The 25,913-nt window shown below is 58.8% G+C and overlaps 10 protein-coding genes across 10 annotated transcripts; 6 read left to right on the forward strand and 4 right to left on the reverse strand.

The window, feature by feature from the left end:
• Positions 1 to 181: 181 nt before the first annotated feature.
• On the reverse strand, positions 182 to 6,811 carry SDRG_05568 (hypothetical protein). Its single transcript, XM_008611291.1, has 5 exons — positions 6,139 to 6,811; positions 4,960 to 6,072; positions 4,425 to 4,888; positions 1,362 to 4,378; positions 182 to 1,273 (listed from the first exon to the last, which is right to left on the reverse strand). The coding sequence occupies exons 1-5, from the start codon at positions 6,772 to 6,774 to the stop codon at positions 387 to 389; spliced, it is 6,117 nt and encodes a 2,038-aa protein (XP_008609513.1). The 5' UTR covers positions 6,775 to 6,811; the 3' UTR covers positions 182 to 386.
• Positions 6,812 to 7,441: 630 nt separating this feature from the next.
• Positions 7,442 to 9,568, forward strand: SDRG_05569 (hypothetical protein). The gene is made up of 11 exons (XM_008611292.1): positions 7,442 to 7,551; positions 7,604 to 7,638; positions 7,691 to 7,760; positions 7,811 to 7,914; positions 7,957 to 8,054; positions 8,100 to 8,136; positions 8,181 to 8,208; positions 8,250 to 8,318; positions 8,362 to 9,132; positions 9,180 to 9,248; positions 9,297 to 9,568. The coding sequence occupies exons 1-11, from the start codon at positions 7,479 to 7,481 to the stop codon at positions 9,431 to 9,433; spliced, it is 1,491 nt and encodes a 496-aa protein (XP_008609514.1). The 5' UTR covers positions 7,442 to 7,478; the 3' UTR covers positions 9,434 to 9,568.
• A 201-nt stretch (positions 9,569 to 9,769) lies between these two features.
• SDRG_05570 (hypothetical protein) lies at positions 9,770 to 12,153 on the forward strand. Its single transcript, XM_008611293.1, has 11 exons — positions 9,770 to 9,859; positions 9,906 to 9,940; positions 9,992 to 10,061; positions 10,107 to 10,213; positions 10,267 to 10,364; positions 10,412 to 10,448; positions 10,492 to 10,519; positions 10,565 to 10,633; positions 10,679 to 11,857; positions 11,911 to 11,979; positions 12,029 to 12,153. Exons 1-11 carry the CDS (start codon positions 9,826 to 9,828, stop codon positions 12,082 to 12,084), a joined length of 1,782 nt encoding a protein of 593 aa, XP_008609515.1. The 5' UTR covers positions 9,770 to 9,825; the 3' UTR covers positions 12,085 to 12,153.
• Positions 12,120 to 13,173, reverse strand: SDRG_05571 (hypothetical protein; the record flags this gene model as incomplete). Its single annotated transcript, XM_008611294.1, has 3 exons — positions 12,120 to 12,832; positions 12,892 to 12,970; positions 13,018 to 13,173. 3 exons carry the CDS (start codon positions 13,171 to 13,173, stop codon positions 12,147 to 12,149), a joined length of 921 nt encoding a protein of 306 aa, XP_008609516.1. The 3' UTR covers positions 12,120 to 12,146.
• A 548-nt stretch (positions 13,174 to 13,721) lies between these two features.
• Positions 13,722 to 14,900, forward strand: SDRG_05572 (hypothetical protein). The gene has a single exon (XM_008611295.1). The coding sequence runs from the start codon at positions 13,746 to 13,748 to the stop codon at positions 14,808 to 14,810; it is 1,065 nt and encodes a 354-aa protein (XP_008609517.1). The 5' UTR covers positions 13,722 to 13,745; the 3' UTR covers positions 14,811 to 14,900.
• A 746-nt stretch (positions 14,901 to 15,646) lies between these two features.
• On the reverse strand, positions 15,647 to 16,647 carry SDRG_05573 (hypothetical protein; the record flags this gene model as incomplete). The annotated part of the gene is made up of 2 exons (XM_008611296.1): positions 15,647 to 15,873; positions 16,230 to 16,647. 2 exons carry the CDS (start codon positions 16,645 to 16,647, stop codon positions 15,647 to 15,649), a joined length of 645 nt encoding a protein of 214 aa, XP_008609518.1.
• Positions 16,648 to 17,023: 376 nt separating this feature from the next.
• Positions 17,024 to 18,605, forward strand: SDRG_05574 (hypothetical protein). Its single transcript, XM_008611297.1, has 4 exons — positions 17,024 to 17,153; positions 17,204 to 17,391; positions 17,439 to 17,664; positions 17,720 to 18,605. Exons 1-4 carry the CDS (start codon positions 17,036 to 17,038, stop codon positions 18,502 to 18,504), a joined length of 1,317 nt encoding a protein of 438 aa, XP_008609519.1. The 5' UTR covers positions 17,024 to 17,035; the 3' UTR covers positions 18,505 to 18,605.
• A 362-nt stretch (positions 18,606 to 18,967) lies between these two features.
• SDRG_05575 (hypothetical protein) lies at positions 18,968 to 20,460 on the forward strand. The gene is made up of 6 exons (XM_008611298.1): positions 18,968 to 19,548; positions 19,592 to 19,739; positions 19,781 to 19,862; positions 19,907 to 20,041; positions 20,090 to 20,178; positions 20,231 to 20,460. Exons 1-6 carry the CDS (start codon positions 19,000 to 19,002, stop codon positions 20,398 to 20,400), a joined length of 1,173 nt encoding a protein of 390 aa, XP_008609520.1. The 5' UTR covers positions 18,968 to 18,999; the 3' UTR covers positions 20,401 to 20,460.
• A 407-nt stretch (positions 20,461 to 20,867) lies between these two features.
• On the forward strand, positions 20,868 to 23,518 carry SDRG_05576 (hypothetical protein). The gene is made up of 3 exons (XM_008611299.1): positions 20,868 to 22,101; positions 22,152 to 22,356; positions 22,402 to 23,518. Exons 1-3 carry the CDS (start codon positions 20,896 to 20,898, stop codon positions 23,457 to 23,459), a joined length of 2,469 nt encoding a protein of 822 aa, XP_008609521.1. The 5' UTR covers positions 20,868 to 20,895; the 3' UTR covers positions 23,460 to 23,518.
• On the reverse strand, positions 23,506 to 25,789 carry SDRG_05577 (hypothetical protein; the record flags this gene model as incomplete). Its single annotated transcript, XM_008611300.1, has 10 exons — positions 23,506 to 23,643; positions 23,697 to 23,854; positions 23,905 to 24,221; positions 24,269 to 24,347; positions 24,395 to 24,530; positions 24,582 to 24,767; positions 24,813 to 24,860; positions 24,915 to 25,337; positions 25,383 to 25,466; positions 25,517 to 25,789. The coding sequence occupies 10 exons, from the start codon at positions 25,787 to 25,789 to the stop codon at positions 23,506 to 23,508; spliced, it is 1,842 nt and encodes a 613-aa protein (XP_008609522.1).
• Between the last annotated feature and the right edge of the window lie 124 nt (positions 25,790 to 25,913).

Below are 25,913 nucleotides of genomic sequence, written 5' to 3' on the forward strand. Positions count from 1 at the left end.
ATGGCATCGCAGCATGGCACGCATTATCCGCCAATCATAATGCGATGTGTGCCGTACCTAACTGAACCTTCCCAATACCTACACCTTGTTGGCCTTTCTTGAGGTTGCCGTTTTTGTTGAAGTCTCCTAGTCGCTCCAGGCGCAGTGCACAGAAGCAAGAAGAACACGCCCATAGCTTCCTCCTCGGTACAACCAGCCATGGCCGACGCCCCGTCGACGGGCGAGAGGCGGCGCGTGTCATTGACAATGTATGCATTGGGTGGCCATCATTCTCTGCGTGCGACAACGCGGGGCCGAGAAGGGTGAGTAATCCGCGGCCAAAGACGGCGCTGGAGCGTCGTCAGTGGCCGGCAACTCTGCGTAATGCCGAAGTAACAACGTTCGCATCACTTAAAGAACGATTGCGGCAGCGCGAGCCACGCTGGGAGCTCGTCCGGGTTCTCTGCATCCTCGTCCTCATCCTCGTCCTCTTCGTCGTCCGAGGCGCCGACCCGCGCATGCTGGCGCGAGAGGCCGCCGTGCGCATGGGCGAGTGTATGGTGCAAGGACGCAGCGTCGAGCGACGCGAGGAAGCTCTCGCGGTGCGGCGCCGCAATCGCCTCCAAGACGTCGGCTTTGCCGTTGGCGTCGAGCACGTACAGCTCGAGGTGCGAGACGGCGACGACCGTGTGGAGGCAGGCGCCGGCCACACCTGCCCCGACGTGGCAGCCGACGGTGCCTCGCACAGACGGCGCTTCCGCTAGCTTGAGCTCACCGCTGTGCACGAAGGCGACTTCGTCGAGCGGGCCGCCAAGCCCATAGAGCGTCGCGGAGGCGCACACGACTTGAAAATGGAGGGCAAGCACGAGCTTGTGGCGCACGTAGACGTCGGACGCCTGGAGGAACGGCGACGTCTCGAGGAGCGCGCGCTGCACATGGTTCGCGAGCTCGATGCGTAGCGGGATGGGCAGCAAGGTCGCGACCGACTTTTCGACGAGGCTGCCGCTGCGGAGACACCAGAGCTTGGTGTTGGCGACGATCGCGCGTGCTGTGGGCTTGGTGGTGTGCGCCGCGCGAAAGTAGCTGGCGAGGCCGCTGAGCTTGGCCTGCGTCGCGCCTTTTCCATACGTATCGGCAAATTGAAAATACGTGGCAAAGCACGACGTGAGCGCGGCAAAGAAGAAGGACCCAAAGAGCGCTTCAATGTCCTCGAACAAGTACTCGAGGTGGCCGCCCGTAACCACGTCGCCGAGGCCAATCGTGCCCACAAACGAGATCACAAAGTAGTACGCCCCTAAGCAATAGTTTGATAAGCGCACTGTCGACAGAAAATGCGACAAAAAGCAGTAAAATCATAACAATTCCGGAAAATGAAGACGTACGCGCATAGCAGGCAACCATGCTCCGGCAAATGTCGTGTGTCTGGGACGTGGCGTTCCATTTCGAGAGCGCGCCGCCGCCCATGTACGGGTCCCGGACGGCCCATGTGAGCGGCGAGTGGACCTCGACGTAGCGATGGAGGAACATCCAGATGCACGCCCACCAGTGCACCATGACGACGTAGTAGAGGATGCAGTGCAGAATGTGGATCACGCTGCCGCTGAGCCGGCAAAAGTAGTATTGAAAGTTGCGCGAGAAGCGGCGCAGGTAGCGCGGAAAGCGCTTCGCCCGCAGCAAGAGCGGCATCATGAGAAACTTGAGGCTTGGGACACCAAGATGCAGCGCGAGCAGGTAGTATGGACCGATCGTGACAAAGTCCAGCGCAAGGTACGGTCGGTAATTCTCGCGGATCCGCATGCGGTTGAAGATCATTTTCGAGTGGTCCATGAAGACAAAGTGGTCAAAGCTCAAGTACGTATCGAGTGCATATAGCAAGATCGCAAGCACGTCACCGAGGTACCAGGCCGTGAGCTCATACAACCCGGTGAAGCGCGTCTCGACGAGGTAGCTCGCACGCAGCGGCAGCATCACGAGCACGTACAGCGTTGTCCAAAACAAGAGCGCATCCCAGAACCGGCGAAAATGCGAGTCGGGCACGCGCCAACTCTGCGGCGCGGTCGGAAGCGTCGGCTCGTCCGGGTCGTCGTCCGGAACGTGGTTGGAGAGCGCGTCGGTGGCGTCGACCGCCACGTCGACCTCGGTCGCGAGCGCCGACTCCAAAAACCCGCGCAGATAAGGAAACAAAGCATCGAGCGACTCAAGACCTGCTTGCCGAAGGACGTACACTTCGGTAAACGTGCACGCGCAGATCGAGTGCTCTTGCGGCTCGTCAAAGAGGAGGCTCCGCGCGCCAAACGCGCTCAGCCGCTTGCTCTCGCTCGACGGAATCGTCGGGTCGAGGTACTGGCAGCTACCGGGCTTGACGAAGAACATGGCGCCTGTATGGCGGCCGGCGGTCGCGACGACGTCACTCGGTGCATAGTACTTGTGGCGCATGGCGGCAGCCACCGCGCTGCGCGCATCGTCCGGCACCGACGCAAAGAGCGGCGAGAGCGAGAGCCGGTCGCGCTTGCAGTGGGCGAGGATGTCGTCTTGGAGCTGCTGCGGCAACATGGTGACAACCTCTTCTTCTTGAAAGAGGATTTTGTTGCGCTTCCGATAAAGGTACTCCATGAAGCCAAGTGCTCGGTCCTTGAGCTCTCGTGGCGTCTCATGGAACTCCATGTACTTGCTGAGCGCGTCTGTGCTTTGGCGGATCGACGCCGAGAGCGAGTCCACCTTGAGCGCGATTTCACCAATGACGCCAATCTTGCCGGCGCTAAAGAAGATGCCGGCGAAGATCGCAATGATGCAAAAGAACGTCTCGACCATGTTGACGGGCACAATGATGCCGCTCGAGACGACGAGGAGCATCTGGATGCCAAAGTTGAAGCAGCGCGAGTAGCGCTCCCAGATCGTGCCGCCGTCGGGCGGGAGGTACCCGCCTTTCATTTGGTACTCGATCCACGTGCCGTCAAAGAGGCAACGGGCCCGCAGCGTGACGTTGCCAGGATTCAAGCCGTCGTTGACGTGGGTGTTGTCAAGCAAGTTGCAATTTTCGGACCACGGCAGAATGCCCTTGTCGGCAAACGCCAGGTAGTGCCACGCACACGCCAGCAAGTGCGAGAAGAAGAGAATGAAGAGAAAGTACCGGCACGCGACCACGAGGTCGTTGAGCTGCGGACGGGCGCGGACGGCCGTATTGGCGAGCTCCCGAATGCGGACGACAAAGTACCGGAGCCGAACGACCTTGGGAAGCCGGCAAATCGTGAGAATCGCGACAACGAGGTCCGGGCGGTTGGCGAGGAGCCCGAGAAAGCAGAGCTCCATGGGCAGCGCACACACAATGTCCCATTTCAGGGCTGCAAAGACGGTCCAGTGCAGTCGGCGCGTCGCTCCTTCGAGGCGGAGACTCATGAGCTTGAACTTGTACTTGGCAATCACATCGAGTACAAAGAGCACGTCGAGTACGTAGTCGACGATAAAGCCGTAGAGGTACGACGGCGGCTGCAAGGACGAGAAGAACGCGAGCCGGAATGGTACAAGGAACGCATTGTAGAGAAGCGCGAGGACAACGAGCACCGAGAGCACCTTCCGGAAGCGCGATTTTGGGTGGAATCGGCTCGACCGCAGCAAGTCCTTTTCTTTGGCCGCCGCCGACTTGATCATGAGCTTGAGCGCGGCGCGTTTCCGGCGCGTTGGCGAGTTGCGCTTTGGACTCCCACTGGGCACTACATGGGATGGCTTGTACTTGGCGGGCACCGGCGCTTCACCGTCGTCGTTCGTAGCGTCCTCGGGCATAGGTGCGGTTTGAATACTCAGTGCGATGGCCTCGGCGTCGTCACCGTGTAAGTGCAGCAGCATGTCGCGCAGCAGCGGGGCCCACTGCCCGGCCGGTGCCAGAATCGCCTCGACGCCCGGCGCACGCAGCAGGAGCACCTCGCAAAAGAGGTCGTCCGTCTCGTACGAGAACGCGTGCGTCTCCCGGAGTGCCTGCGCGTCCGCCTCTGGCATGCCATGCTGCACAAAGCACTCGATGCCAAAGGTGCGGAGGCGCAGCGAGCCTTCTTCAAATATCTCGTGGCGCTCGTTCGACGACGCGCGGAAGAGCGTGCCCGTGTTGAGGATGCCGAGCGCCCCTTCCGGCAAACTCACGGTGGCGTGGGGCATGTACAGCTGCGGCTCCAAGAGAGCGTAGATCTGGCGCATGCCGTCGTCGTTGATGTGGCCAAAGAACCACGCTTTGGGGTGGCCGTTGCGGCACATACTGCGCATGATCTCCCAACGCAGAGGTGAGAGGACGCTCAGAATGGCAGTCTCCTTCTCATAATACTCGTGGTCCCACATAAACTCAAAATACATGAGGACGCGCTCTTTGAGCACCTTTGGGAGCTTGTGTGCAGTGACGAGCCACTTGAACCTACCATATTGAGTTTGCACATTTGAGTTTGCACTTGGGGTTGTACCCAATCAGTGTCTTTTGCTGCGAGAGCTTGGCCTTGTTGCGCGTCAAGAGCAGCGACGCGACCGACCCGACGAGCGCTGGCTTGATGATCGCACCGTAGAGCAGCATGATGGTCGCCACCAAGGTTTCGTACGGGTTGACGGGCACAATATCGCCAAACCCAAGCGTCGAGCCGCCAATGTACCCAAAGTACATGGACCGGATGATGTACAACCGGTTGTGCGCGTACGTTTGGAAGTAGTAGTCGTCGTTGCCTTGGTCCATCGCGACCCACGTCGCGCCACCGTACGCGTCGCTCGTGACTTGGGCGACATAGTACCAGAAACACCCGACAATGTACCCCGAGAGCACAAGAATGGAGAGAATACGAAGGATGCGGCGGGCAAACACGTGGATGTGGAAGCGCGAGAGCAGCATGGCCTCGGCGACCTGAAAGTACTCGATCAAGTGCAAGAAGCGCAGAATCTAGCGCGTCGTCGTGAGGCACGTGATAGATTGATAGATAGATTGATAGATTGATTGATAGATGGGCGTACCTTGTTGAGGCGGTAGAAGGGGAGATCCCGCATGCCGCTCACGAGCCCGAGCGCGTCGAGGGGTAAGATCGAGACGGCGTCGACCCAAAACCACCCAGAGCGCAGGAAGAGGTTGCGGATCTTGCGGCGCTCCGTGACGATCGTTCCATCGTGTTCGACGGCAAAGCGCGTGCAATGGAGGTAGAAGTCGGTCGCAAAGAAGATGTCAAAGCACCAGAAGATGAGGAGGTTGGCCATGGCTTCGTGGTCGAGGTTCTCAAACCGGTTGTGGGACTGGAAGAACGCACAGTCTCGGGGCACAGCATACACATTGTAGAGCAGTCCGAGAAGCGAGAGAAGCGTCCAGACACGCCGAAACATCGAGTTGGGCAAGTAGTCGGACGCGTTGAGGCGGCACCGGCGGCGACGACCATTCCGGGCGCTCGAGCTGCTGCTCTCGTGCTGCATGAGGATGTCGCCCTCTTTCGTCCACATCTCGTCATCGTCGTCGAGACCTTGCACAGCGTGCTCGGTGGCGACGACTTCCCGGAATTTGCGCGCTGATAAGAACACAAACTCGCTTGGCGCGGTGCAGACGACCGTGAACGGGACGCAGTCGCCCTTCTGGAAGAGCGATTGGTCGCCGAAAAAATCGCCGGCGCGCAGCGTGCGCAAGACCGCGTCGTCCGACGATCGAAACTCGGCCGCGCCCATGCGCAAGAAGTAGAGGCCGTCGAGCGGCGCGTCGGCCAGTAGGAGAACGTCGCCGGGCGCCTTGTTGACGTAGACCACTTGCTCGGAGATGGCTTGCCGCAAACTTTTGCTAAAGTGGTGAAAGCGCGGGACGCCGTGCAGAATCGCCTCCTCTCGTTCGATCTGGAGACGCGACCGGAGCGCGTACGGCAGCGTCGTCTCGAGCTCGGCCCCGGTCGCGTTGAGCTCGGGCACAAACGCGGCCTTTGCCGCCACGAGCGCGCGGTCTTGGAGCTCGATGGACGCGCCGCGCCATTCGAGGTAGCCGCAGACATCGTCGAGCATCTCTTGCAGCGCCATTTCGTTCCGATCTGCGTGCTCCATGAGCTTGACCACCGACGCGATCGAGGCGCACGACACAAAGATGCCGATGTAAATGACCTACATCGCCATGTATATCAATGTTTCAACATATCAAATTAAAAAATTCAAAATTTTGCCACGTACCATAATCGCATAGATGGTCTCGGGGAAGGTCACGGCCGTCACGTCGCCAAACCCGACGGTCGTGAGCATCGTCGCGCCCCAGTAGACCGACCGGAGGTACATGCGCGTCGTCGAGTCGTTGTAAAATTGCTTGTGCAACGACGCATTGATCCACATGTGGTCGTGATGCCGCTCGAGGTACGCGACGTAGAACCAAAAGCAGCCGCACCAGTGCGACGCCATCGGCAAGATGAGGAGGATGTAGAGCGTTCGCCGCTTCTGCACCGAGAGCCGCCAGAAGTACCCCTCGGCGATGCGCAAGTTGCGCCAGAGCGGGACGATCGCGAGCACATGGTTGAGCCGAAAGAAGCCAAAATTGCCTTCGTATCCCGCGAGCGCCACAGCCACGTCAAAGGGCACGAACGCGAGCAGCTCGAGCCACCGGTGGCGGTGCGGCGACCGGCGCAGCAGCTGCACGAGAGAGATAAGCAGCATGATTGCATCAAAGGCGTAGTCCAGCACAAGAAGCGCGGGCGGCGTATCGAGGAGCGCGCGGGAACTGATGACGAGCGCGCGCAGCGGCAGTGTCACGGCGTTGGCGGCGACGGCCGCGACCGAGACGACGCACGTCGCGCCGACCAGCGTCACCTTGGGCATGCTGCTTTCTTGTACGACGGTTGGTGTTGTTCGTTTCACAACGCGGATTAGTCGATTCGTCGTCGCGACTAACTAAAGATGCTATGCGTTTCACGGGACCATCGTCAACTGGGTGGTCGAACCACCCTCCGTAGGACGCGGTGCGACTGGGACGAGCCAATTTCAAAGTGTGGACGCTCTTTGCGACTCAATTTTGACACAATACCCTTCTAGTCGCTTGTAGTTCAAGGACTAAACCTTCTCCACTGCAAAGAATCGATCGACGATGCATTCCTGCAGCAACGCCCCGGGTGTTGACGTCTCAGATCTAGGAGCTCAGATCTCAGATCTCGGAGCTGGTCCAACGGCATGCAAATCTTGTCCTCGCATCGGTGTGAGCACTGCTCCTATTAACATAGGACTTGGTGGTTGCTGCCACGATTGTAGTTGGAGTCTACCTACTAGAATACACGTCCGTCATGTTTTTTAATCAGTCGATTTTCGAGAGTTTAGGAGAAACAAGGAGACTTCAAGTCACTACAAAGCGTCACCGTGCTCGCATGATGCTCTCGTGATGAAGCGCCAACGGAACTGTGCTATGCTGGTTGGACGTGGATTGGCTAAATAAAGTAAAAGCAGCCCAATGAGCGCCATGTCATTGGATTAAAGTGCGCTTTTTTGTCCAATCCAAATACTTTGCGCACACAAGTACCAACGATCGGGCCATGACCGACTCGACGCCCGGCGTGCGGCCGGCAGCCCTTACGACTGGCGCCTCCCGCAACGTGCTCATCATCGGTACGCCACGGCGTAGCTTGGAGCTTGGCACGATGCAGCTACATCTCATTAGACGGACAGTACGCTTCGATCGGCGCCCGTGGGCTCGTACGGCAACGGCATTGCAAGCATCGCGTTGGCCTTATGCCACGCGCTTTAGGCCGGCGGCAAGATCGATTTTAAGCTCCTGCGAAGCACGCTCGAGACGTTAGTCGGCGCCGAGTTTAGCGGTGCCTCCGCGACGATGCTGCAACCCGTGCTGACCACTGCTCTCTGGTAGAGTGCTGGTACTTTGACCACGAGCCCATTAGCGCCAAGAGCGCGTACCAGAGCCAGAATCCGTTCATCTCGGCGCTCAAGCTCGCGCCGCCTCTCGGCCCGCAGGTACGACGACGATGCTGACGACGCTGCATCACAGTGCGTTAGTTTCAAGTAAAAATGTACGCGATGAAAAAGTACAAATGCCACTGCCCGAGCTGCGGCCACAGCTTTACGCAGCACGTGCAGAAGGGCGTCGACAACGGGTATACCTCGCGTACGTCCGCGCGTGTAATCTCACATGGCCGTAGCCTCGCGACCAAGATGCTCTCGCTGGCCTACGAAGACGTACGCCATGCTATTGCGATCTCGGAGGCTTGACAGCTGCGTAGATGGCCGATCGCATCGTTCTCTTTGCAGGTAGACGCCATCTACGAGCGCTTGGCCGGAGCCCGTATTAGGGGACGGGGACTTTTATGACACGCTCGACTTGGTCCGGAACGTTCGCCGAAAAGACCTTTGGGTCGTCGGTGCGTGTGACCCTCTCTTCATTGGTGCGTCATGCCGCAATAGGCTACCGCGACTCGGTCTCGGCCGACCTCCAACAGCTGGCGTCCAAGGTCATTTGGATGAACGACCTCCGTAACATCACGCAACAGCCATCCGCAGCATTGGCGCCAGGCCGCGGCGCCCCGGTGCCTTCCACGACGCGGCACAGTGTGTACGTGGGTCGACTACCGAGTGCAACGACCGAAGCCCTTTTGCACGAGGCGTTTGAGCACTGCGGCCCGATGCTCTCGATGCGGCTGCACGCGGCCCGCGGCTTTTGCTTTATCGATTTTCCCACAGACGATGCTGCCGACCTCGCGTGCGAGCTCAACGACACCAAGCTACTCGACCGACGCATCGTGGTCAATCACGAGCGACCCAATGGAAAGCAGCGGCCATCGCCATCGCCCGAGACGACGACAACAACGTTGCCCGCAGCAGCGCCGCGCGCATTGTCCAAGCGCAAGCAGCAGCCAGTGGCGCCCGAGGCACCGACCAGCAAGAAACCAAAGAAATCGAAATCAAAATCGAAATCGGCAAAAGCACCATGCCGCGTGCTCGTGAATGGTCTCGTGCCAGGGACTACCGAACGTGACGTGCGCGCGCTCTTTGGCCCATTTGGCGCGATCGAGCATGTGGTGCTGGATAGCGGCCAGCTCCCGGTGCGGTCGTGCTACATCACATTCCGCGACGAAGCGAGCGTAGCCCTGGCCAAGCGCCTCGACGGGTCCCGCCGCCAAGACGTCGTGCTCCGCGTCGAAACGCCGACCGAAGGCCCAAAGAAGAATCAACCAGGTGCGCTTGCATTGGGTAGCAAGATGGCAAGACACTCATGTGTGTAGGCGAGATCAAGACAGCAAATCGCATGGTTGACTTGGTCGAAGCAGACTGCGACTCGGATGCGTGGCCCGGTACGTGGCGCCAAAGGATTGCGCGAGGTTGCTATATGGGGTACGTAGCTGCACGACCAAGAAATGTGCGAGAAACCGCTGCGGCGCGGAACCATGAAGTCATTGACCTCTGCTTCTCGGACGACGACAACAGCGACGATGACGCTGCGGACGACCAAGACACGGACGACGATAGCGATTTTTAGGACCTTTGCTTTCGAGTGTTCGATGCAAGGGACATATTGCGTTGCGAAGCTACCCTAGCCCTAGACCGTATGTGTGGGAAAGTTGAGCTGCTAAATGACGTAGAAACACTGGGTGGACACGTGTTCTGAGCCGCAAACACTTGGTATGTAGAGCAGATACGACAAAAGTGCTCGACGCTTTTGTCGGCAGTTTTACGGTTGGACGCGTTGGTTGCTACCAGTGGACAAAACTGTCATCAACCGTTGCGATGTAGTGATTGGCTGAAATCGTACATGCCAACCAATCCACAGCATGGTTGTTGTCAATTGCACCATCATTTTGACCAATCAACGCTTCGGACGTCGTTTCATTGGCTGCGTCTGGCACAAAGCCCAAGTCAGCGCGACCGACAATGGCCAAGCCCTTCCGCAACGTGCTCTTCATCGGTAGCCGCCGTCGCATGGACCATGCTTCATCCTTGCCATCTGGTAGATGGAAGCTACGCCGCCAGCGGCGCCCGCGCCCTCGTAGGCCGACGACGACACCACCACCAATGGCCTTCACATGAGCACCATTAGGTTGGCGGTCCGTTGGACTTTAAGCAGCTGCGAGCCGCGCTAGAGACTCTTGTTGGCGGCGAGTTTAGCGGTACGCCTCTCGTCGCTGCTTCGTGCGAATGACAGCGTCTTGTAGAGTGCTGGTACTATGACAACGAGCGCATGGACAACCCGAAGAGCCCGCTTCCGAGCCAGAGCGCCTTTGTCTCGTCGCTCAAGCTCGCGCCGCCGCTTGGCCCGCAGGTCGTCGCCTGCTTCACTACCGCACACGTCTCTCATGCCAACGACTTGGCTAGTTTCAAGTCCGGTTGTACCCAATGAAGGCGTGCAAGTGCTTTTGCCCGAGCTGCGGCAATGGCGTTTCCCACCAAGTCGAGAAAGGCGTCGGGAACGGGTACGCTCGTACGCAGAGAGGCAAGGACACATGCAAGATCCATCTAGACTGGCGACCAAGATGCTCTCGCTCACGTACGAAGACGTACGTCTGACTCCTCGTAGGCAGGTGGTAAAGCAATGTGTAGATGGCGGACCGCGTCGTGCTCTTTGCTGGTGCGACTGCAAGTGACTTTAGTCGACTAGAATGTTTGGCGTTAGGGGACGGCGACTTCTACGATACGCTGGACCATGTGCGCAACATTCGCCGAAAAGAGCTTTGGATCGTCGGTGCGTCTTCAGTCGACGACTTACAGCGCTGACGCGACGACGTAGGCTACCGCGCGTCGGTCGTTCCCGACATCCAGCAGTTCGCGTCCAAGGTCATTTGGATGGAAGACCTTTTGCCCCAGTCTGTCGATGAGAGCAAGATCAGTCCACCCACCCCCACCACCACCACGAACACCGTGCCCCACCCTACCCCCGTCCCCAACGAGCCACTACCCCCTCTGCGAATCGTGCCTCCGTCCCAAAGCGGACCACCCGCGCCTCACTCGCCTCCGCAGCAGTCGCTGCCCAGCACGCGGCGCGACGCCGCACCACTGGGACGCCCTCCGGCTCCGCCTTCCTCGGACCTTGTCCCCCGGCGCTCCACCTCGCCACATGAAGCGCCTCGCGCTGCCTCGTCCACTACTCCGGGCCTCCTGAGCACCCCTCGCTACGCCATCTCGACGGGCCTCCTCGAGACACCCCGCACGGCCTCGTCTTCTTCGTCGCCGTCGGGTCTCTTGGAAACGCCCCGGCAGATCACATCAACGAGCATGCCCCCCACCCCCCGGTCCTCGTCCTCCGACCTCCCCCCTACGTCGCGGCAGTCGTTGCTCGCCGGGCCACTCGAGTCGCCGCGGCAGGCTTTGCCGGCCGGTCCGCTCGAGACGCCTCGCCACGCGCCGACGTCGCGTCCGCCAAAGTTACCGGCCAACACAGCGGCCGACCCTCGCCGCGCGTACGTCGGTCGCCTCGAACCCAACGTGACCGACCGCGTCCTCCGCGACCTCTTCAAGTCGAGCGGGCGCATCCTCTCGATTCGCATCCACGAAGGCTTTGCGTTCATCTCGTTTGGGTCGTCGGCCGAAGTGTTTCGCGCCTGTGAGCTCAACAACTCGCTCGTTGGCGGCCGGCGCATTCTCGTGCAGCCCGAGAAGACGCGCGACGTTGTGCCCAATCTCAAGCGCAAGCAACCGGACGGCCTCGACGCGCCGCGCAAGCGCCAGCAGCGGTCTCGCCGCGTCTACGTTGGCGGCCTGGCACCGGCGGCGAGCCAGAACGACCTCCGCTCACTCTTCCTGCGCTTTGGCACGATCGAAGGCATTGAGCTCGACACGGGGCGTCGACACGCCTTCATCACGTACCAGGACGCCGAGAGCGTCACAGCGGCCTTGGCGCTCAACGGCAACAACCTCCGCCAGCATCCGCTCCGCGTCCAAATCGCGCGGCCGTACAACGAGCCCCGAGGTAGTAGTACGCTGGAGACGACGACATGTGACATGTAACGCTGGTCTGTCTAGTCGATGACAACGTTCCCGTCCGAACGGTCTCGGTGCACCCGACGTCCGAGCCTCCCAATGACCAAGCACGTATGTACTCACCACCTGTCTCGACCGTGTATCTCCATCGTGACTGTAGACGCACGCACGGTCACTGCTCTCACGAACGACACGGTCCGTTCCTACGACGTCTGAGAATGTGACCAACCAAAGTCCATTTTGATAAATGATCCGAATGACAATGAGATCGTTTAAACTTAGCGATTTTCCTGAAAACAAGTATAGCCGACGAGGTCGTGGAGCGGCGCCAAGATGTCCTTGATGTATGCGTACGCAGCGTCGGTCGAGTGGGCGCAAAACCGAATTATCGCTCCGTGGTGGCCCAAGGGGCTAATGGCCGACCGCACGTCCGACACGTCGCTTTGCGCCAAGCGGCCCGACGGCACGGGCGACTGGTGCGGCGCGAGCTGCTTGCGCGCGCCGTCGGCGAGAAGCTGCGCGACAAGCGCCATGACGCGCGGCCCGCAGAGCACGAGGGTGCCCATGACATGCATACCACCCATGCGAGTCCGGAGCGGGATCGTCTCGTCTTGCCGGAGCCGCACGCGGTCGATCACAAGCGGCGTAGACGGCGCGTTGTCAGCATGCGTCATGTAAATCTCGTTGCAGCTCTCGTAGGTGTCGAAGGCCCAGTGCTCGCCACGCGCGACGCGGCCGCTCGTGAGCCAGTCCAAGACGACGAGCGTCGCGGTGGCGTCGACCTCAAAGACCTGGCGCTGTACGTACTTGGCATTTTCATAGCACGTGACGGGGTCGGGCAAGAGGAGGAATGTCGCGTGCGCGTGCAGCGACACGTGCAACTCTTGCTTCGTACGGTCGTTGGCCCGCGCCGGGTCTGGAATGCACTTGAAGACTTTGGTTGTAGCCTGCGTACAGAGCACGGCTAGAGCAAAGGATGCATGCATGAGTGTGGTCACTTCGCACAGTAGAGAACGATGCTACCGGAGGTCGATGCGTTCGCGACTACGTGGATCTTGGTGTGGTCGCGCGAGACGAGGCCGCCGCCGTAGCCCAAGATGCACTAGAAAAGGTGCATTGGTGAGCGCACATCGAGGCGAGTCAGCGTACGATGACGTTCGTGTGAAAGCCGAGCGATATCGCGCTCGTGGGCCGAAGAAACTTGAGCGGGTACGCTGCATACTCGTGCGTCGCCAGCGTCTCGCCTGTCTCGGCCACGTACTCGAACGTGAGCTCGCCATTGTTGCGCTTGTCTGGCGTCGCCATCGAAGTGCAATGTGCATTCCACCGGATACACGAGTTGTATCCGGATGACACATAAGATCGTCACGAAAGATCGCACAAATGGGCCAATGGACGCCATGCAACAGGACCCTTCCCCACGAGGAAGTCGATCTCTCCAAGTGTTCCTCTCGGCAGCCAAAGCCATAGGTGTTTAAGATCTTAGTCGAGGACTCGGCTCGAAAATAAGCGTCTCAAGCGTATGGCCGCCTCCTGTACGGCGCGGGAAGGTAGAGGTCGTAGCTCTTGGTCCGTGTGTGCTCGTCGGTCACGATACTGTCGCGGCATTTTCCACGAAAAGACGCTCCGGTTTTCCGAAAATAGGCACCCTTTCTACACAACCGCCGCGTGGGTGTTCACCGGTTGAAGATGGCCCCCTCAAGATGGCTCTGAAGCGGCGTCCAATCACATGCGCGCTGCCGATTCCTCGCGACGGCGATTGGTGGCTCGTATCCGGATCGTGGGTTTCGCCGGTTAAGTAAAAATACTCGCAAGCCAAAGCGTGGTGGTTACAGGTTTCATATTCATTGTTTCTCGTTTTCGCCGAGTCGGGTACCATGGGCGGCTGCGCATCCACGGGCGCGGGCAACGACAAGGACATGGCGAAGTCGCGCGAGCTCGACATGGCCAACGAGGAGGCGCATCGGCAAGAGCAGGAGAAGGTCAAGCTGCTCCTCCTCGGCGCCGGCGAGTCGGGCAAGAGCACGATCTTCAAGCAGATGAAGCTCCTATACGGCATGCCGCTCACGGACGAAGAGAAGCGCCATTGCACACCGATCGTATACAACAACCTCGTCACAAGCATCAAGATCCTCTGCGACCAGTGCATCGAGCTCCAGCTCAAGGGCGAGGTCAAGGCGACGTCCGACTTTGACGACATCAAGGGCATTTCGGACGAAGCCGAGGTCACGCCCAAGGTGGGCATGAAGATCAAGAACCTCTGGAACGACCCGGGCATCCAGCTGGTGTGGGCGCGCCGCGCCGAGTTCCAGATCGTCGAGTCGGTGAAATTCTACTTTCAAGACATTGACCGCATCATGGCCGACGAGTACACGGCGACGCAGCAAGACATGCTGTACGCGCGCGTCCGAACGTCCGGCATTGTCGAAGAAAAGTACCAGATCGACGGCGCGACCTTTGTCATGTACGACGTCGGCGGGCAGCGTAACGAGCGCAAGAAGTGGATCCACTGCTTTGAAGACGTGACCAGTGTCATCTTTGTCGCTGCGCTCTCCGAGTACGACCAGTCGCTCTACGAAGACTCGAGTACGAACCGCATGATCGAGGCGATTACGCTCTTTGACGAGATCGTCAACAACCGCTTCTTTGGCAACTCGGCCATGATCCTCTTCCTCAACAAGAAGGACCTCTTTGAGGAAAAGATCCGCAAGATCGACATCAAGTCGGTCGAAGTCTTCAAGGACTTTCAGGGCGGTCTCGGCGACTTTGAGAAAGGCGTCACGTACTTCCTCTCCAAGTTTCTCGAGATGAACCGCCAGCCCGAGAAGGAGATTTACCACCACGTGACGTGCGCGACCGACTCGCAAAACGTCCAAGTCGTCTTCAACGCGTGCAAAGACATTATTTTGAAGCAGAACATCCGCGGGTCCGGCTTCATGTAAGATACGACGCTCTCTTCGCGCGTACTAGGTTACGTTGATATATATATACACATGAAACATCACAAACTAATCCAAAAACGCCAAACACAACCCTACCGCGTCCCCGCAAAAATGGTCGACGCTAGTGAAGTCGGATTTATCGAGGTAGACATTGTTGAGTAAGTTGAACAGACGGAGCAGAAACAGACTCTTTCACAACGTATCGCCCTCTTCTTTGGCGACACGAACGACACACGACGTGCACCATGACGTGGCACCAGCTTCGAGCTCCGAGACGTCGAAACACAGGCATTCCTGCCGATTCGAGCTCCGATTCTTTGCAGCGGCAAAGGTTCTGCCATCGTGTCAAAACGACTCTAGTAGATGCTACAACGTGTCGACGAAGCGAAACCGAGTGGCTAAGAGCGTAGTGTTGAGCACTTGAGCATCTGCCCGGCCCGTTAGTTGCACGGCAGGGCGGTCGCAAGCGGGCGGCTATGGACAGCGACACGCGTTTACCTTCTCACGTGTACAACGTAGGCATGTAGCACCGCACCCGTCTGTTTACTTGGACGCAATGTGTCTTGAGGCTACGAAATGAGGCCGGGATCGAGGTAGAAGCAGGAAACCGCTTCCAAGAGGCCGACCGACGTGGCTGCGCACACTGCGCGTACCGACACAAACGCAGCGCGTGCTCTTGTAGTAGCGATGCGCATCTTGCGTTATTTCGTCGGCGCTCGCCACAAAGGTACCAAGACATAGTTCTTATTTCCCCATGTCGCCACCAACCCGCATGTCTCGGCTTTGATCCAGAGTCTGAAGTGAGAGCATTGCACTTTGAATGAATCGAGTACAGTTTACTTGGTGGCGCTGAGGTGCTTGGAGAGCCGGGTGCGCACGTGCGTCCCGATACCTTGCAGCACGTTTACGAACGCGGGGTCGCGCACAAGGGCCCAGAGAAAATACAAAAGCATCGGTAGGTACAAACCCAGTTGAAGCCACGCCAGCATCGCAATCATGTCGTCGACAAAGGTTGGATCCTTGGCCTCCTTCATCGTCGTCTGGGTGCGAGCGGCCACGACAACTGGCAGCAGAAATAGTCGACTGCGAAGGCTATCCATCCGCCGCATCACTGCTTGTAAGACTCAAGCGCTTCTTCACGCTGAAACGTCATTTGCCAAACGAAGCGTCCCTTCACTGCAGATAATCCTTCCGTTGCCGTTCCCAGCCGGTCGTTGCGCATGTTGCATCGACTGCACTTGCGCGTATCTCAAAGGAAAAGCAGCGAGTTCGTGGAGAGATGCAATAGAACGTGCTTGTCGATGCGGCTTTAGCTCTCGACGCCCATGAGCCTACTACGTGTATGGTGCATTGCTCGTGGTTGCAACATCGCTGGAAGGAGTAATGTGACCAGATTTCACTGCGTTGTATTCTATGCACGCGTCTTTGTTGTCGGGACGAGGACACCAGCCCATTGGCCCGGGCCATCGAGGAACGTATCGTCCGGGTGTGGATCCATGATCGGCTCGAAGGCTTCGCCAGACGCTTCGACGCGCGCCACGACCACATGCCCAAAGTCGCCACGTGGCGACTTGCCGCGCAGGACCACCGCGCTACCCGGCGGTAGGCGGCTCGCGTCAGCGGGCACGGAGCCATTGGCGGTCAACGTGATCTTCTCAAAGGTCAAACCCTGTGGCGCCAGATAGCGGTTGATGGCTGCCATGTAGCCGGCGGGATCCAGAATGAAGTTCGGCACCGTGTCAAGCTCGACGCCTTGGAGAGACGCGATGCACGCTTGGAGGGAGTTGCCCTTCGCCGCCGTGAAGTCGGTCTGCCGCACTTGCCGGACGGTCGCCATTGTGAGAATGGCTCCCAAATGGTGTACACACAAATGAAATAGTGTCGAGGTTTCGCGATATTCCAGCACGCAGCATGCTTTGCTTGCACAAATCGAATCGACGCTTTGCCTTCCACGTGTTGTATGTATGTACGTACATCGATACGTCGTTCTAAGCGTCGTGCTCGGCCGCTTCGCCTGCAATGTCCCGTGCCCCACGCCAAACGGGTCTTGAATAGTGTATGTTTTAAATCAGGTATATGTGGCGTGTTCCCTCTTAATTCTGGTATAAAATGTGTGATTGGCCCATTTTATGAAATGGATGGTTTTTTGGCCAATGGCCTTCCGTGGCAAGAAATCGCGTCGACGATGTATCTTTCGCCAGAATCTGTTTTCACCTGTGGCTGCCATGCTCCTCAAGCTCTGCCTCCCGCTGCTGCTCGCTGCCTGCGCCGCCGCCGAGCACTGGGCCGTCATCGTCGTCGGCTCTACAGGCTACTGGAACTACCGCCACCAGGCCGATGCTTGTACCATCTCCGACGGTGATCCCTCGCCCGACTGACGCGCATCTCTGTAGGTCATGCGTACCAAGTCGTGCGGAGCCATGGCATTCCCGAGTCCAACATTGTGCTCATGATGTACGACGACGTGGCCAACAGCTCGAGCAACCCGTTTCCGGGCCAGCTCTTCAACCGGCCGACCTTGCGCCAAAGCGATGCCGTCGACGTCTACAAGGGCTGCAACGTCGACTACCGCGGCGACGACGTGCGTACATGCCCCGTAGTCCATAGCTAATGCATGCTCACGCGTAGGTGACACCCAAGAAGTTTTTGCAGGTGCTCCTGGGCGACGCGTCGGCTGGCGGCAAGGTGCTCAAGAGCACAGGAAACGACCGCGTGTTTGTCAACTTTGTCGACCACGGCGCGGCCGGCATGGTCGTCTTCCCGAATGCGAACCTGTACGCCCGCGACCTCGTCGAGACGCTCAAGACGATGCACGACCGCAAGCTCTACAAGGAGCTCGTCTTCTACATGGAAGGTAGCGTGTTTCCTCGCTCCGATCCTCGTGCATGCTCCTACTCTGGGTCTCGTAGCGTGCGAGTCGGGGTCCATGTTCAAGGACCTGCTTCCGACCGACATTAATGCGTACGTGACGACGGCCGCCAACGAGAAGGAGTCGTCGTGGGGCACATACTGCCCGCCCACGTCGGACCACATTGGTACCAAGCTCCTCGGCACGTGTCTTGGCGACCTTTACTCGGTCAACTGGATGGAGGACAGCGACAAGAGCGACTTGGCCAAGGAGACGCTGGGCGAGCAGTATGCGCGCGTCAAGAAGCTCACGGACAAGAGCCATGTGCTCGAGTTTGGCTCGCCCACCATCCGCAAGGAGCCTGTTGGCGACTTTCAGTCCAACGACGACCACGACGTCGGACCGTTGCTGGTCGAGACGCTCGAGACGACGGCTGACGTTCCGCGCTCGAGCGTCGACGCCCATGACATTGAGCTCGTCACCAAGTTTTACCAGTACTTGCGCGCAGACGTCGGCGCGCGTGGGCCGCTTGCAGCCGCGTTGCTCGAGACTCTGCACGGGCGCGAGGTCGCGGACCGCGTCTTCAGCGACATTGTCCGCTTGACGATGCAGTCGGCGCCAACCTTTTCGATGACGCGCGACGACACGTGCCTTCGCGACGTCAACACGGCTGTTGAAGCGCACTGCGGCCGGTTCTCGGACTACAGCGTCCAGTACGTGGCGCACCTCTCTGCGCTCTGCGCTGAGGGTTACGCGCCCAGCGTCATCGTCGCCCAAGCTGTCGCGGCCTGCAAGCGCCATGCGCACAAGAGCCGCGTGTTCGACCCGAGTCTTCTCCACCCCTGAGCAGCCGCGCATCAAGGCGGCGATCTCGCCTCGATACGCTAAGAATGACCTTGAAAGTGGCGGTTCTCTGGATGCAGATTGAGTCGACCACGTATTGTCAAGCCAGGAGCTATCTGCTTTGCAGGCAAGAGGACGCCCGCCAGTGGTGTCGCTTCTGCAGTGGCGGAGCCATTGGGTAGGCAGAGGTGGCTGCGAGTTGAACGAGAGGGTTAGGGGTCGTGGGCAGTAACGCAGAGCCGGGAACGGGAGCTGGAGTGTACAAGTTGTACATGCTGCAGAGGACCTGGACGCGCCATGCGTCGTGGCGCTGCACGTCGTGGCGCTGCACGTCGTCCGTGGGGCGCTCGATGGTGAGCGCTGGGAGGCTGCGCTGGGGTGTGGAGGGCTGGACAGTGCTGAAAGAACCGGATATGTGCGACCTATCCGGACACGGGAGGCGAGCGAATTTTCGCCAATCGAAACGCGCGGAACCAAAGACCACAGAAAGGAGCAAGCATGGCCGACGCCCTGGACCAAGTCCGCGCAGCCGTGATCGCGAACCGGCCGATTGAGGTCGAGGGCAGCGACGTGGTCTTCTGCACCATCGACACGGAGTCGGGCGCCAAGTCCGTGACGAGCCGGCTTCCCGGCGACACGCCGACAGCGTTCCACTCCAAGGCGACGAAGAAGAGCTACGACCTCCTCGCGGTCGTCACGTGCGTGCAGTACGCCGACCTGACGTTCGCCGAGTACCTGCCCAAGTGCCGCGCCATCTCGGCCAGCCTCGTCTCGACCGTCGACAAGAAAGAGCTCATCGCGTACCTCAAGGGTGACATTGACAGCTCCGTGCAGGTGTACGAGCCAACGACCGCGCCCAAGCGCAAGGCTGTCGATGACGCGCCGTCCGCGCCCGACGTCAAGGTGGCCAGTGATGTCATGCAGGGCTCGCCCAAGAAGAAGGCGAAGGAGACGCCGCTCCAAAATGCCCAGGACGAAGCGCTCAAGCGCATTCTGGCGAGAGAGTACACCCACCGCGACCGGACGACCATGATGACGACGCCCAAGGTAGCCTCTCCATGCAGCGCTCGTCCGTATCAAGGGATCCTAGTCGTTTGAGAACGTGCTCACGATCTTCGAGACGCTGCTCAAGGAAGAAAAAGACAAGATGGACAAGTCGAGCGGCAAGCCGTCACTGCTCATGCACCAAGTCAAGCAAGTGCTGCCGCTCAAGGTCGCCATGAAGAACAAGATCCCAGGTAAATCCACACAGCATTACGCGTGACGCGAGATGTGGTAGATATTCCCATCATTGTCGTTCCGGCCGGCGTCTCGGACTTGATCAACCTCCTCAACGCCAAGGACTTTCTCGAAGATGGCGCGTACGCTGGCGTCATCTTGCGACGTGCCATGGCATCTTGTGTAGGTACATTACGACGGCGCAGAAAAAGGCCGAGGGCTGCCGCAAGTCGGCGTCGATCCTCATCAACTACACGGACAACGAAGAGACGCACCAGTTCCGCATCGTCGACTCGGTCGCGCGCCTCAACGACAAGGAATGGTACGTCTCTCTCTCGTTGTCACGGTAATACCTTTGTTTGTTGTGTAGGAAGAGCATTGTTGGTGTCATCGTGTCGGGCCAAACGTGGCAGTTTAAGGATTGGAAGTGGAACTTCCCCATGGAAGTCTTCAAGCGAGGTACGCACAAGCATCTATATACATATATTGATATATCGATATTTTGGAACAGCGTGCGGCATTCACATTTACTCGCACGGCACGACGCTCAACGAAGAAATCAAGAAATGGGACGTCAAGATCCTCATGATCCACCCGCACAAGCGCCACTTGGACAAGGTCGCGGCGCGCGAGTTTTGGGCCCACCTCTTCGCACACATCAAGCACCGCGTCATGACCTAGTTCCTTCACATCACATGGGCAGCGAAGTCGCTCAATACACATTGCATGCATGCTGTCGTCTACGTGTTCCGCTGCTTTCTTCTGGGATGTCTGAACACGCGGTGGAATGGCACTGCTTCCCGTCCGCGGGATGCCACAGGCCAGCATTCGGAGCTCCCTCGACGACGACGTACTCGTCGGAGAGATGCCTGCCAGTATGCGCCTGGCATGTTGCTGTCAGAAGGCGAGTTTGCTGTTCGATGATGATGTACTTGATTGGGTCATCGCAGTGCGACCTCCATAACGTGTAGAGGTTGATGCATTGTTACGACTACGACTGCACCTACTAGAACAGTACTATCACGAGCGACTTTACGAGGTTGGCCAGTCGCTCCAGTGCGACTCGAATTGCTTCATGCTGGTGGGACGTCAAGAGTCGTTATGCACCGGCCGCCTTTCTAAAAATACGCGCCAAACCGCCGGCTACTCAGTGGCCGAAACCTCGAGAACGTACCGATGGCGCTGGTCGTGTCCAAGTCGAGCAAGGTCGCCAACAAGGTGAGCCCGGAGCTGCACAAGATGCTGCAGCCGACAGCCGCGCGCCAAGAGCGCGTGCTCGCGGCCCTCGACAGCCGCAACGCCAACATCGTGCTCGGGATCATGACCATGTTTACGCTCTTTGCCGACGACATGCGCGTCGCGGGCTTCACCAAGGCGGCGGACGAGACGTTCTACGTCCTCGAGCTCATCTGCTTTGTGTGCTTTTCTTTCGAGTGGATGGGCAACGTCTACGCGCGCCCCGACTATGTGCACAAGGGCCTCGGCTTTACGTTTTGGATGGATCTGATTGCGACGCTTTCGATCCTCGCGGACGTGGGCTGGGTCATGGAGGCACTCACGGGCGGCGCGACCTCGAACAGCGTCGCGTCGCTCCAAGCGAGCCGCGCGTCGCGCGCCGGCACCAAAGCCGGTCGTCTCGTCAAGCTCATTCGACTCATTCGCGTCGTACGCATTTCGCGCATCTTTCGCACCAAGACCGCCGACACGGCCAAGGTCATCAAGCTCAACGAGCCGAGCAAGGTCGGCAAGATCCTCACGGAGCTCACGACGCGCCGCCTCATCGTGCTCGTGCTCGTCATGATCGTGCTCCTTCCGGTGATTGACCAAACGCTCACGACGACCGACCAGTACCAAACAAGCGCCTTGTACCAAATGCATCGCATGGTCCAGGACTACAACTCGACGGGGCTGGTCACGCTTCCGGATATGCAAGCGCTCTTCCACAGCTACGTGCGCAACTGCAACGGCATCATTTTGGACATTGCGATCTACGGCATTGACAAGAGCATCACCAACCATTGGCTCCAAACCGTTCGGTTCCAGAGCTACTCGGGCACGGCGTGGGTCGCGTCGTCGCCCTTCACGGCTACCGTCAACCCGATCTCGGGCTGGTCGGCATCGTACCTCACGACCGACTTTACTGGCTTTCGCGCCGCGGACGTCAGCCCAATCTCGTACTTTGACTGCGTCGACAACACTGGCACGACGCTGCCCAACGCCACGTGCTTCTCCGCGGTTGTGTTTTACATTGCCAAGTCGAACGCGTCCGACTCGGAGCTCACGATCCTCAAGACGTGGATCGTCATCTTCCTCTTTGGCGGCAGCATCTTCTTCTTCACGCGGGATGCCGACATGCTCGTGATTGGCCCCATCGAGCGCATGGTGCGATCTTTGGACATGCATTCTTCCCGCTCAAACGAGAATGTGTGTAGATGGAGCTCGTGAACCGCTTGGCCAAGAACCCGCTCGGCAACACGGACATTGAAGAAGACGCGTCACAAGAGTACGAGACGCGCATGTTGGAAAAGACCATTTGTAAAATCGGCCGGCTCCTCCAAGTCGGGTTTGGCTCGGCGGGTACCGAGATCATTTCGAAAAACATGGGCGGGACCGGCGAACTCAACGTCATGATTCCAGGTATATATTGGACAAAAATTGTCTACTATGGAAACTGGCGCGTAGGCAAGAAGATTTCGTCCATCTTTGGCTTTGGCATCATCGAGCATTTCACCGAAACGTGCAGTATCCTTGAGGAGAGCGTCATCACGTACATCAACACGCTCGCCGATATCGTGCATACGGACGCCAATATCTACTACGGCGCGGCCAACAAGAACATTGGCTCGGCGTTCTTGCTCGCGTGGAAAATCTGTGACGGGTCCCTACCCGGCATGCGGGACCCGCGCGACGCCGCCTCCAAGCCCATCATGAGTGCGTCCGAGAAGGCCGAGAAGCGCGCCGGTATCGCTGTCCAGCTCTGCGCCTCGGGGTTTGCGCCGCGCGCAATCACGCCGCAGGAGCTCGTCGACTCGGCGCTCATGGCCGTGCTCAAAATGCGCATCGACATTCACGCGGCCAACGAACCCGGTGGCAGATTCGAGCTGTACCTCTCAAACCCGAAACTCCAAGCAAAGTTTGGCGAGCACTTTGGTGTGCACATGGGCTTTGGGCTCCACATTGGGTGGGCGATCGAAGGAGCGATTGGCTCGAAATACAAAATCGACGCGTCGTACCTCTCGCCCAACGTCAACATGGCCGCGCGTCTCGAGAACGCGACCGGTCAATTCCAAGTCCCGATGCTCATCAGCGAGTGGTTCATGGACGAGCTCAGTCCGTTTGCCAAGACACACTGCCGCAAGATCGACCGCGTCACGGTCAAAGGCAGTGAGATCCCCATGGATCTCTGGACCTTTGACATTGGCAACTACTCGATCGACTGCGACCCGATCGTCGACCCCAACGGCGTCCAGATGCCCCTCGACTATGAGAAGAACGATATTTTGCCGCGGCTCCAAGAAGGCATTCCGCGCGCGTTCTTTTCGACGTTCAAGGAAGGTATGCAAGCGTACCTCGACGGCGATTGGGCCAAGGCCCATGCGCTGCTGAGTACAGCGTACGAAACGTACCGGGATGGCCCCACGAACGTGCTCCTGACGATCCTACGGACAGAGTCGGCCGACCCCAACGGGTATGCGTGCCCCGCGTGGTGGAAAGGCTTCCGGCCCTTGACGGAAAAGTAGCTTCGGCGTACATATGATAGAGGCAGCGTAATTTGTGAATATACACTCATACATCTTGCGTATCGTCGGTGGCAAGTTTGCGCTTCTTCGGGTCGCGGTGGCGGGCCATGCCCACCTCGACGTACTCGCGCGCAAGACGCTTGAGGACTTCGTGCTGCGACAAATGCGGGTCGCTACACCCTTTCTACATGCAATTGTTGAGTAAAGCTTGACATGGAGCCACGATGAAACACTTGCCGTCGTGCACTTGTTCGCGAGCGCTTTCGAGCAGTAGGGAAACTTGATTTTGCGCGCCGGCAGCTCCCTCTTGAACTGTGTGTGGATCACCGGCTGGATCATGTAGAGTTGCGGCCGCTGTTGGTCGCGGCGCAGATGAACAAAGGCGCAGCGGTAGCCTGCATAGCAGTTTTGTCCACTCTGTCAACAATGCAATAGGGCAATGTACCTTTGGCGAGACGCGCGCACGTCCCGTTGGTCTCAAAGTAGCTCTTGCAGTAGGTTGGCAGCGCAAACGTGTACGGGATTTGACCCGGTTCGCGCCACTCGGGCAGCACCGAGTCCAAGAGTGTTCGGTCCCAGCGCCCCGCCTTCTCCAGGAAGTCTGGAAGATGCAGCTTGGCATCGTCGCCCGTGTCTTTGATCGTGGCGTCGTAAACGTGAATGCCGTTGTACGACGGGTCGTACGAGAGGAGGTACTCGCCCGGTGGCAACTCGCTCATGTGAGCAACGACTTCTTGCACCATGGCAAACTTGGTCAGCGGACTAGTGCGACAGCATCATCATCCAGGAATGCGACAGTTCAAACGTACTTTGCCACGGACGAGGCCACGGACGTGATCGTCTTGTCCGAGACATCGATGACCTTGGCGCCGTTGGCGTGCATGCGGCCTACATCTGCATCACAGACTGCCATCGATCGGCGAACAATGATGTACCGACGACAATGCCAGCGTTGCCACGGATCCACGACTGCAGCCACCACCGAGCGCGCTCCGACTCGGTGATTTGCTCGGGCGTCGAGCACCATTCGTAGTCGATCTTGGCCTGGATCGTCACGTCCACGTTCTTCACCTAAACATCATCGTATGACAGGCTGTCGACAGTATACTTGAAAAGAGATACCGGATCATAGCCGTGGGTTTGCGTTCGGAGCAGCATCTTCTTGGACCCGATCGACCACGTGTGGTAATGGTACGCGCGCGAGGTTGAAGTCTCGGTCATGGACGCCTTGAGAAGCTTGCGAGCGAAGAGCGTGAGCTTCTTGCGCCCGCTCCAGACAGCATTCACGAGCGGCTTGTCAAAGACCACCTACATGGACTGTGCTTACACCTCTGTCCTTGTGGTCATAGCTACGTGTTTCTTCTTGGGACCAGCCCGTACGACGACCGGGATCATCCATGCCTACAACATCCGAGTCTAGACCCAACTGGACGCGATAAGAGGAAGGCAGAATACCTGGCGGAACCGGTCAGGGGTCGTGTCAAAGAGCATTGTGAGCGTCGAGGTCGCAATGGCGACGTCGCAGTCCTCCTGCGCGACGAGCTCGGCAGCCTTGGCGTCCTTGGAGAGCACATATCCCGTCGTCCAAGTGATCGGTGCTTCCAGCGCACTCAGAGGGCTTGGCAACGGGCGCTTGAGGGCCGGCTTGACCGAGGCGCGTGCGACGCGGGCAATGTACTTTGGCGGTGCGTCCGTCGACGGCGTCAACGGGAACGAGATGATGCTGACGCGCGAGTACGTGGTGGGGTACATGTCGGCAGCATCGTTGCAGCGCTGGCGCAAGAAGGCATCGACGGCCGTCTCGATGCTATGAGGCAGCGCCGTCAAGACAAAGAGGTCGGCCTTGGCGAGGTTGTCAAAGCTCTTGTGAAAGTTGCGCTATTCGACGCAGCGTCAGCTGTACAGCGAGCATGAGACGACTACCTGCTCGGCCTTGACGGTCTGGTGGATGCGGTTGAAAACGTCGTGCTCATCGGACGAGAGCGCGAGGAGGTCCGGGAACCCGCGCTGTCGTGGGCATTATGAGCCACAAGTTGGTAGGACCACATGTAGTCTACCTGCATCGCAGCCGACTTCTTCTGCTGGAGGTCCAAGTACGTCGCATGCTCTGCTGCAAGGAGACTCGTCTTGTGGGAGTGCAAGACCTCGTCGAGGCTCGACGTCGGCGGCTCGGGCAGCGGTGCTCGGGCGTCGGTGTCGACCTTGGAGGCCTTGGTCGCGAGCGTCATCTTCTGGGCCAAGGCCTTGAAGACAGTTCCATGCGGCGAGTAGTAGTCGTACTCATCTTCCGCCATCCATGCATCACCGCTCCTCGGCGTCGGGACGTTCATGCTCCTCGCTCGGTCGATCTTCGTCGCTAGAGTTTCCCACGGCCAACACCAACGGTATTTCCCACGGCCTGGATTGGGTTTTTCACATGACACTATTCACCAGCATCGACGCCTACCCCAATTG

The sequence above is a fragment of the Saprolegnia diclina genome (genome assembly GCF_000281045.1).
Source record: "Saprolegnia diclina VS20 unplaced genomic scaffold supercont1.14, whole genome shotgun sequence".
In the NCBI taxonomy this organism is placed as follows: Eukaryota; Oomycota; class Saprolegniomycetes; order Saprolegniales; family Saprolegniaceae; genus Saprolegnia; species Saprolegnia diclina.

Coding starts and splice junctions, on each gene's coding strand:
- SDRG_05568 (XM_008611291.1), bottom strand. CDS start 6,774: ATGCCCAAGGTGACGCTGGTCGGCGCGACGTGCGTCGTCTCGGTCGCG. Junction 6,073..6,138: donor AGACCATCTATGCGATTATG/GTACGTGGCAAA, acceptor ATGGCGATGTAG/GTCATTTACATCGGCATCTT. Junction 4,889..4,959: donor CCTTCTACCGCCTCAACAAG/GTACGCCCATCT, acceptor ACGACGCGCTAG/ATTCTGCGCTTCTTGCACTT.
- SDRG_05569 (XM_008611292.1), top strand. CDS start 7,479: ATGACCGACTCGACGCCCGGCGTGCGGCCGGCAGCCCTTACGACTGGC. Junction 8,055..8,099: donor CAGAAGGGCGTCGACAACGG/GTATACCTCGCG, acceptor ACATGGCCGTAG/CCTCGCGACCAAGATGCTCT. Junction 8,209..8,249: donor TCGCATCGTTCTCTTTGCAG/GTAGACGCCATC, acceptor AGCCCGTATTAG/GGGACGGGGACTTTTATGAC.
- SDRG_05570 (XM_008611293.1), top strand. CDS start 9,826: ATGGCCAAGCCCTTCCGCAACGTGCTCTTCATCG. Junction 9,941..9,991: donor CCAGCGGCGCCCGCGCCCTC/GTAGGCCGACGA, acceptor GAGCACCATTAG/GTTGGCGGTCCGTTGGACTT. Junction 10,062..10,106: donor TGTTGGCGGCGAGTTTAGCG/GTACGCCTCTCG, acceptor AGCGTCTTGTAG/AGTGCTGGTACTATGACAAC.
- SDRG_05572 (XM_008611295.1), top strand. CDS start 13,746: ATGGGCGGCTGCGCATCCACGGGCGCGGGCAACGACAAGGACATGGCG.
- SDRG_05574 (XM_008611297.1), top strand. CDS start 17,036: ATGCTCCTCAAGCTCTGCCTCCCGCTGCTGCTCGCTGCCTGCGCCGCC. Junction 17,392..17,438: donor TCGACTACCGCGGCGACGAC/GTGCGTACATGC, acceptor GCTCACGCGTAG/GTGACACCCAAGAAGTTTTT. Junction 17,665..17,719: donor GCTCGTCTTCTACATGGAAG/GTAGCGTGTTTC, acceptor TGGGTCTCGTAG/CGTGCGAGTCGGGGTCCATG.
- SDRG_05575 (XM_008611298.1), top strand. CDS start 19,000: ATGGCCGACGCCCTGGACCAAGTCCGCGCAGCCGTGATCGCGAACCGG. Junction 19,549..19,591: donor CCATGATGACGACGCCCAAG/GTAGCCTCTCCA, acceptor AAGGGATCCTAG/TCGTTTGAGAACGTGCTCAC. Junction 19,863..19,906: donor GACTTTCTCGAAGATGGCGC/GTACGCTGGCGT, acceptor CATCTTGTGTAG/GTACATTACGACGGCGCAGA.
- SDRG_05576 (XM_008611299.1), top strand. CDS start 20,896: ATGGCGCTGGTCGTGTCCAAGTCGAGCAAGGTCGCCAACAAGGTGAGC. Junction 22,102..22,151: donor TTGGCCCCATCGAGCGCATG/GTGCGATCTTTG, acceptor GAATGTGTGTAG/ATGGAGCTCGTGAACCGCTT. Junction 22,357..22,401: donor ACTCAACGTCATGATTCCAG/GTATATATTGGA, acceptor ACTGGCGCGTAG/GCAAGAAGATTTCGTCCATC.